Source organism: Aplysia californica, unplaced genomic scaffold (genome assembly GCF_000002075.1).
Source record: "Aplysia californica isolate F4 #8 unplaced genomic scaffold, AplCal3.0 scaffold01476, whole genome shotgun sequence".
In the NCBI taxonomy this organism is placed as follows: domain Eukaryota; kingdom Metazoa; phylum Mollusca; class Gastropoda; order Aplysiida; family Aplysiidae; genus Aplysia; species Aplysia californica.
Window position 1 is genome coordinate 1 of NW_004798746.1, and position 10,000 is coordinate 10,000.

Genomic DNA, 10,000 nt, shown 5'->3' on the forward strand with positions numbered 1-10,000 from the left:
AGCACTGTTTCAGAAGTTTCCAAACTGCTAAAACTGGAATCATAGGCCCAACACAATATTTACCACTAGCCTACCGCAGCCAATCAGCTTCTGGCTGACGGGGCTGCAGCTAGCCGCAAGTGTCAAAGACGAAAGGTAAAGAGGAAGCGGAAGTACAAACTTGATTGCGTTGTAGCGAATACTTGAGCCGAATCGATCTACCTTTTAAATGCTCAAGTACACGATATCAGTTCCTGAAAAATTATAGCAAAAGAAAGTTTTTATTGTATTTGCTAACATCAGTAGATTATAATGCGTTTCAATTTTCATAAAATTTAGTTTCTAAGATTTACCCTTGATTGCTTGAGTCAAAGATAGCAATGATAGAATAACATTTCTAAGTACTCGAGTATTGTAGTTTTGTTTTCAGTTTTCATTTCGTCTCGAGAATAATATGGCAGCTCCCATCCAAAAGCTTGCGTTACTATGCAAGAGATTATTCGCCGGACAGTCTCGAGAGAAATTAACATCGGAATATCTATCGCCACTCATCTGTGAAGTCAACAAAATAAAAGCTACCGACCTACGGTTTGATGTTAGTGAAATCGAGGAGAGAGAAGCAAATTTAAAAGAGTATCAACGAGCACCAGTAACATACATGCCACTCCTCGATGAGAGTTCACATACAATGTCTGTCTTCATTTTGAAACAGGGAAGCTCGTTGCCCCTACATGATCACCCTCAGATGTATGGGATGCTGAAAGTGATTTGTGGGAAAATCAAGGTAACATCATATAGTGTTATTGAGTCAGAGCCAATGCCCGAAAATGTAGAAAATATTCTGACCTATTCTAGATCTAGGAGGACCAGGTCTAATGACATGGTGAAAACTGTAATCAAGAATGAGGATGTCATCGTCTCCAGTGAGGATGGTTGTTGCGTTCTTTCCCCATCAGAAGGCAATATACATGAAATACATCCCCTGACAAACATTGCAGCTTTCTTGGATGTTCTGGCCCCTCCGTATGCCGATGATGACAGTTGTCATTACTATCATGAAGTAGCGAGTGATAAAGCAGACCAGACTAAAAGATGGCTTGTTGAAGTTGCTCAGCCAAGAAGCTACTGGTGTGATACAATTAGATATAAAGGGCCGCAGATAGATATTTCCCAAGATTAATCATGAACAATTTGTGGTATAATGTTAATTCTACTAGTGATTGTGATTCATTGACTTAAATTTTACAGATCTAGAGATAGTTCGTTGACCAAAAGTCGACAAAAGTATTTTGGAATTATGAAGAGAGTATCCATTAGGACTTTTTAATAATATGAATTTGGGAATCAAACTCGCATCTTTTGAGGGTACAAAAGCAAAGGTTTTTATCCTTCACATCGTATAGAATCCAATTCTCTACCTCTTGCTTTGCATAAACTTGTTCAGATACTTAAGTATGAAAATTTATTTGAAAAGTCTTTCAGTGCCATTCATTTTTTAAACGAACTGTTGCTCGTACCCACCGGGTAACCTCATTGTATGACAGAATGATTGAGTGCCCATTGTTTGGGACCTATAGACCATGATTATAATTAAAGGTCATTTTGCATGGTGATGAGTTAGTGTGGCTGAATTTCTAAATATCCGTTTTCCCTTTCAGATCTTGTTTGAATTATATTATGGTTGGAGTTACGATGATGATAATGACACAAACTTGAAACTGCAACTTCTTTTCATACTTTTAATATAAAAAGTTTTAAGAAAGGCAAGCTCACAACAATATATGTAAATTCCATACTTGCTTGCATAAATTTTATTACAGTGTTTGACCAAAAAAAATTGCCGTTTGGTCTCAAATGTAATATGCATCACAAGAATATAGTGTAAAGCGCATAGAGCCTGCTGCTGAGCAGGGATATGCGCTCTATACAAATGCTATCTATTATTATTATTATTAAGAATTTGGTGTGTGTGTATAGGGGGGGGGGGTCGGGTGGGTCCCCCCACCCCCTCTTATTTATTTGCTTGATCTATTAACTCACTTGAGCCTATTCCCGTGTATTTACTGGGTGAGTCGCCAGCCCTGTGGCTGAAGAATCCCATGTATAAAGGGGTGCGCTATTATCAGTCAATATATCTCCTGTGTTTTTCGGTACACTTGAGCTATGGGAAGTGGTGAGGCAACAATTGATTCACTTGTATCATTTCGTTAAACATTTGATCTACTTATGTGCAAATACTTTTTTTGCTGTAACGGACTAATTCAGTCATCCCCATGTTGCGATCATTGATTTTATTACAAATTTGGCGAAAAAAAACAAAAAAACCCCTGATATTGGCGTTTCAAAATATTGATAATATTTAGATCTATATATATATATATATATATATATATATATATATGTGTGTGTGTGTGTGTGTGTGTGTATATATATATATATATATATATATATATATATATATATATATATATATATATATATATATATATATATATATATACTATTCAGACGATTTAGATGCAGCTTTCTTTTTCCATAAGGGCATTTCTTCTGTCTCTTGTTGCATTTGAAAAATTATGATAGCTCTCTCACAGTCTTTTTTTGTGGTTAATGCTACTACCTCAAAAGTGTCAGGCTGCAATGGTTGTTGGGTGAAAAAAAACTCAGGCTCAAGTGAGTTAAAAGTGTTTGGATCTTACTGTTCAGTACAGTTGGGCATGGATAACTTAGACTCATCAGAGTCTGAGATTGATATGTGTTCAATATTTCCATATTTGAGTAAAATGATAGAAAGGAAAATTAAGGAAAATCTTGGATCACGCTCCACCCTCAAATGGCTAGTCTATTCAAGGAATTTCTAGTGTCTTACGCAGATTACAGAGATAATTTGCCCTGAGGTTTCTAATTACCAGCAGTGGGTGTATCACACTATGCGGGGGCAAGCCTGGTGGGCTAGTGTACCTGATATTATCGATGATGATGGGTGTGTTATTTTCCATCATGATGTTCCTAGGGCGATTTGAATTTGAGACAATTAAAAGGATAAATTTGATCAGGTTTTTAGATATCGAGATGAGATGTTCGACAAATCCATTGGTGTTTGAGAAAACAGTGTTGCCAGTTCAAAGAAATATTTTAACGGTTCAGTTGGGGAATGGTAATGTCCGAACTATTTTTGTGATTTTGAGTTTTGAGTGTTTGTTTATCTGTGCCCAACTGTATTCTTATATTAGAATATAGAATGAGTGACGTTGTTTTGTGGAACTGCAGATTTTGAGCTTTTATATAAACGATAAGGGAACCTTTCATCAAATGTATTGTCTGAGAATAATATCACTTTACGTTGAATCACTGTTTGAATGAAACAGAGAGAGAGAGAGAGAGAGAATGTTTTACAGAGCGGGTTTGTCCCAGCATGTGAGACATGTATTTACTAGGCCTAATGTCCTGTCTTGTTGTGCGTTTGCGTGAGTGCACCTTTAGGTCTCACTTTTGTAACGTCTAAGTTACTGCGATTGTTAACGACCAAAACAAATTGTGCATATTGTCCATAAAATGATGAGCATTCACAATCATACCGTATACATATATGTACAAGTAATATTTGTTCTGTGATGAATGTCCTAGCATTATTGTACTGTGGTGTATTTTAATACAACCATAATTTCATCTCTTTAACTTGAACTTAATCTGTTTATTCCCCCCCTCAGTAAGTTAATTGCACTATTTCTTACATCTAAGTAGTTGGAAGGTCAAGCCTCCAGTCTACACATAATCATGTTATAATAGGTTTTACACTTCTTCAGAATAATTTTTGGAATGTTTAAATTGAACTACATGTACATACGTTTTTTAAAAGTAAGAGATAACTTATAGGCACTTTCTCTTAAGATGCAGTCATGTGTTGATAAACCCATGCAATGCAAGGTTTATAATGGTCTATTGTAATGGTACTGTTGCTTTCATAGTCTGATGTATTAATTTCAGTACTTCTAACAATGAAGATAGGGAGTGATAGAACGCAGACATTATATAAGTGAATAAAGAGAATTAAATAAAGTACTTCTTTCATCCTCCCCCTTCTCGTATGGAGTGCTCTTGTTTTAGTCATGTTCTCAATGATTTTATTCCCTGTTTTTTGTTCTTTTTACGTTTAATGCTTTACTGTCACAATTTTGTTATTAGCTTAGTAAGATAATAATTTTTTAAACATTGTGATTGTGGTTCAAGTTCCACTTACAAGTTGTAGTTCTTTACCAATTTTGTTGATATTTTGTACTGTGTTTTGTTGTTGTTGTTTTTGGGGGGGGGGGGGGAGGAGGAAATTTCGCCCTTTAAAAAAAAAAGTTAAATTTAGCTTAGAACAGGACAAACGTCATCTTGAAAGAATGAAGCATTGTCTTTTTTGTTTTTTTGCATATTTCATTATTGTGTATTGGTAACTTCACGTCACAAAAATGTACAACTTTAGTTCTCCGAAGACTTTTTGGATTGCGTGTATGATCTGGATGTGACACTGAGAGTTTTTTCTTCGAAGTGAACGAAGAAAAAACAAGGTGCAAGTTTAGTTGATGGTCTGCATGACAGTTTACTACCGGACCAGTCTGAAAACTGGTGTACTTGACGATTTATGAGTTTCAGGTGCGGGATTTGTAACAAGGATCACTTTACGTTTTCCTTCATCATTTGTACAGGCTTGTCACTGGCTGCATTAAAAATGTTGGTTGACACCGTCACATCTGGTCACCACTTGATGTCACAACTTACGTATGTCAAGCATGTTTACCACCACCAATGACGTTATCCACTCATCCACACTCCGCAAAATTATAAATGCCACCGTCTTTGATGTAAATGCCCCCAGGGCTGTCATTACTGCTGTTTGACAGCACAAGTAGACATTTAGCCAATCAGACGAGACTTGTCTTAGACTCTAGCAGGACTTGCGGTAGACTGTCAACTAAACTAGCTCTGAAAACAATTACAAATTTCTTAAAAGTACTAAGCTTTAAGTATTTTACTTTGCATATACTTTGTCTTTTTTATTCAGTCTTCATGCAACTTCAATCTGTTTTAGATACTTTAAACAATGAAGATAAACGAATTAGAGTGTGTCCCTACTTGTTCATGATGGTGAAATTTTATACTTTTCAACATTAGCCAAAAGTAGAATTAAAACTCCTTTATTCAAGTTTCTTATCAAGTGGACTAATGATGTGCTAACTTGACCTTTTTATATATATGCTTGGGAAATTTTTTTCTGAATTTGAAATACTATGACTGAGCCATAATGTGACTAATGGTCAGCTAGTTCAAGCTGTCGGTATTTATTTTATGTAGGCCTGCTAATCATAGTATCAGTTGCTCTATTACTGTCTGGGAAAAATGTGTTACATTTGTATCATGAAGAATAAGAGTTTCGCAGAAAAATGCCATTATATTTTATGTCTATTTATAGCTTTTGGTTTTTTAAACAGTAACCCTTTCAAAAGAAGGCAGGATAGATTTCATAAATTTCTTCAGCATGAATTTAAAACTGTTTGAGAAATCATGCTTTGGCTCGACCTAGTTCTTTGGTCAAAATAAAAACTGTTTTTTTGTGTCTTGACAGATAGTCTTAAACTTAAAGCAGTAAGCCTCTACTCTATGTTTGATACTTGTACAGCTTTGCATGGGCTGTTGACACAGAGGGAGTAGATTGTTGAAGTAATACTTACCTCCCTTCAGATCTTGATTTCCTTGTTATGCTCCAAAGGAGAGATGTGGTCGTTACATATGGAATCATGGAAGATGTAAGAGTAAGAGTGTTTCTTACTGTTTTACTGGTATGGGGTAGGGATATTTTTATTTTAGAGTATTTTAAAATTTTGTTAGGGTGGTGGCATAACGACCTACTACAGTTTTCTATCACCAAGGGATCTTTAATGTGTACAACATGCCCACAGGAGCTCTGAGACTTTTCTCCCTTATCCAAGATGAAAAATTCGAGTGCTCGATCTGACCTAGTAAAAAGGAATGAATAATTACAATAATAAATAGCGTTTATTATAGTGCATACACCCGCTCAGCAGCAAGCTCTCTGATTTTTACACTATATTATTACTATTACCCCAGCAGACCACAGAACACTCAGAAACATTCTCAGCTCCCCAGGAAGCATACAGTACAAGCAGCTGATTAAGTGGTCAAACAATAACAAACTGACAAGATCTTTCGCTGGGTACCCCTTCCCACCTGGGTGAAGTGGGGAAAATTCATGTAAAGTGCCTTTCCGAAGGACACGGCTTCGGGCCCCTGACCTGACGGGATTCGAACCCTCGACCTTGCAGTTGCGAGTCCGAAAGCCTAACCACTAGGCTTACAAACTAGTTTACAAACTACGACTGCAGCACAGGAATGCAAAATTCAAATCCGAGTGGGGCCTGAATTATTTTTCTAATTTTTCCAAAAGTATTTTCTCTCAGCTTGGTGTCCTGACAAGGGTCCAGGTAATGGTATTCAGTTTCAAATGATGTACCGTGCACTGTGTTTAGCGGGGCTTATTCTGAAGGCTTAAATTGTAAAGGAAATGAGTATGGAGAGAAGTTAAGTACCATAACCTTCATAGTATTTTGTTCAATATTGTCAGAAGTCTGAATTTGGTTAGAATTGTAAGGCTAGTAAGATTTCATTCCTTTGAATATAAAATAATCATCGTTGTTATTACATACATGTATTTTGAAAGTCTGATGTCTGTCTGAAATGAATTTTTTGGGTACATTTCTCATGTTTGATCGAGACCATGTTACTTGTATTGCTTACTTTGCACCGCTATGGCACTGTGTCTGACAGTTTTACTACAGTTTATTAGCCAGTAGGCCTATTTGCTGTTGTCATTAGAAGTCTAACCTGGTGGGGAAAAAAATCTAATGAAATTATGAGATCTTTCAAGTGTAATAAGGATCCAGCATCTTCAGTACCCCCCTCCCCAAATTTTAAAGAATTTTTCTGGACATGCCTAAAAAGTTGCTGAGAGTAGATTACATTATATTTTCTTAGTGCAGTTATGTCCCTTGTATTATTCAATTTTTACTTCATATTATAGATAATAAAGTATAGAGGCTCTGTGCAGCATCTATTTGATTTCTTCCTTTGCCATAATTTTCTCTGTTCCTCCATAGGCATTGTGAAATAATCAAAAGTGGCCAGTGCTTAGTCTTGTCTCTTTCATTGTAGTAATAGGACTTTATTAATGAAAAGAAATTATCCAAACAGCTTTCATTAAAAGAAATACATACATAATGTGGCTGTCTTTTCTCAGCACCAAGTTTCATCATCAGCTATTCATGTGTGTAATAATATAACCCATAGTTTCTGGAATTTTTCTTTTTAATTTGAAACTGAATGGCACAGTTGGGATGTTCCCAGCCCATAGTGGGAACAGTGAGTAATGTCAGTGTTTTTCAGTGGCAAAGGTTTGTCAGTCATAATTCTAAAAAAGTGTAGTGTCATGCACAATATAGGTAAAGGTTTCAGTATCTTTTTTTTTGAAGATGCTGGGTAATATTTCCTATCTATCTGTTGTGTGTGAAGTTTAGCAAAATTTTCTAAGTTTGCCTTGTAATTAAATCATAAAAAAACATCTTAAAGTACTCTTGTCTTTACTTTTGGTCTGTATCGTTTCTTTTGTGTTTTAGTCCACAGTTGTGCTTTGATCATATTAGAAATTCTAACATAGAATGTCAAGATTATTGTCCTCGTTGAAAAGTATCTGTGATATTGAAATATGATTGAGATGGGTACTTTCATTTGATCCTTTTCATAAACTGTGTGGATTCATGTATGCCATTTTTTTATAAGAAGATTACTGGAAGTCACTGTTTGATTAGTACTTTTTCAATTAATTCACGTTATCAGTAACCTGTCTTTTTTGCACTCACCAGCACCTCTTAAGATGTCTTTTGATTTCTATTTTTTTTTTTTTTTTATTTCACTTTAAGAAAGAAACTGATTAAAAAAACAACTTTGCACTAAGTTTACTTGTCTCTATTTTTGGTCTATGCTTTTGACATTCTTTTATTTTGCTTCAGCCAAATGGAATGGTTTTGTTTGTTATGGGTATTACTTTTATCCTGTCAAACTTTGATCATCGTGGTAATGGGGATTTTGTTTGGATTTTTTTCCAATTCATATTGAGATGACATTGAATGCCTCTCAGTGGATACATTCCTTATACTGTATAAAAAAGTACATGATGTTTATTAATTTTTAAGAAATCTTCTTTGTCTGCTTGAGAGTTGTTTGATGGTGGGCGCTTATTTTCTACTTAGTATGACTTTGTGAGCACAGAGAAATGTGTTAGTCTTTGTGCATCAAATCATGTTTGTGATATAATAAATGAAGCGTTCACTTTGGAACTTTTCCAGTTTTTTTTTTTTTTTTTTTTTTTTTTTTTTTTTTTTTTTTTTTTTTTTTCTGTTCCAATGTACACGTCTCTATGAGACATCAAATTTGAAGCATAATGGTGAAGTAAGAAACTACGCAGTGTACCCCTACATTTTCTTCGGTCAACCAGTGCTGGATCAAAGTGTTCACTATTCTTTTCATCTACATTTTTTTGTACATGTATGTGAGAAAAAAAAAGTACAGTCAAACCTCGTTTTGCCGCCAGCCCTGGCTTTCTCCCATGAGATAGAGATCGAAATAGAAAAGACTATTGGCTCTGAATATATGTGCCTATGTACACGTATATCACCATAAAAAAAGCACTTTTCAAACACAGATCGCACTACAGAATCGCGCTCTTTGACATTTGGCAGTCGGGGCTTTAAAACAGAGACACCCTATTGAACCGCCAGCCCCGCTGTTCCGCCAACTTTATGCTCATCCCGAAGTTGGCGGTATAATAACGAGGTTTGACTGTATTTGTCATTTTTGTTCACATACACATCAATTGTGAGACTAGTTTGTAAAATGTTGGCTTTTAATTTCATTTTTATGTTAACCAATTTTGCAAATCAATTGCCAAAATGCAGTCTTCTTTTGCATTTACGGTTTTACCTGTTGTACCTTAGCCATCATTTACTTGACAAATATAAAGAAAGATAATTAAAAATACCTCTATTTTCCTCTCAAACTCTCCCATAATGGTACTTAAATCACAAAGAGAAAAGTGACTGTGACTATTATCATTATGTTGCTATTGACACTTTTCTTAAAAGCGAGAGTAGAGTTCAGTTATTTATACGTCCATATGAAGGGTTTACATGAGAGGGCTGAGCATTGTGTTTTGTGCCCATTGTTAATTAAAAGTCTTAGATCTACTTTATTTTATTGAAATATTTTAATGAAATGACTCTTGTACTCTTGTTGGTGGCATCAGACAAACCAATAAAAGACCATTTTTTTTTCAAAATGGAGGAAAATGAATAAATTTTATGTGGTCTTGATGAACTTCACTGATTGATATATATAGATATATAGCAAAAGTAGAGCCTTTTTTGTGGTGGAAGTTTTGATTTTGATGTCTACTTGATTATTCAGTGCAGCCTCTCTATAACGACATCGTCGGGACAAGGAAAAAATGTCGTTATAGAGAGTTTTTGTCATGGAAAGGAAACCAAAAATTTATAATGATATTATATATAAATAAATAAGAAAAAATATTGGGACCTGGGCACCATGTCGCTATACAGAGGATGTCGTTATATCGAAGGCCGTTATAGAGAGGCTACACTGTAATGTATATTCCTTTAGTCTATAGATTATTGTATTATAGTATATTTTGAGAGGCTTCCCCGAACTGGCGTCTATGATGCAGTGGTTAAATGCTTCTCTGTCGCGCACAGGAGACCCGAGTTCAATTCCTGAGCAGGGGGCAATTTTTATGGAGAATCTGACCTCAGTCTTTCTGCTGGGATATTGTACCCCTCTAAGCCAAGTTTGGCTCTGACAGGCAGGGTCGAAGCCTGAGACCTAAGTGATCTGATTGTGTAAATGGATGCACCTGTATAAAAATACCTACTTTAAAGAAAAGGCACCC

At 35.5% G+C, this 10,000-nt stretch overlaps 1 protein-coding gene across 1 annotated transcript; it reads left to right on the forward strand.

Annotated features, from left to right (window-relative positions):
* Positions 1–193: 193 nt before the first annotated feature.
* Positions 194–2,303, forward strand: LOC101859908 (2-aminoethanethiol dioxygenase). Its single transcript, XM_005112901.3, has one exon. It carries the CDS (start codon positions 434–436, stop codon positions 1,157–1,159), a length of 726 nt encoding a protein of 241 aa, XP_005112958.1. The 5' UTR covers positions 194–433; the 3' UTR covers positions 1,160–2,303.
* Positions 2,304–10,000: the final 7,697 nt, after the last annotated feature.

Coding starts and splice junctions, on each gene's coding strand:
- LOC101859908 (XM_005112901.3), top strand. CDS start 434: ATGGCAGCTCCCATCCAAAAGCTTGCGTTACTATGCAAGAGATTATTC.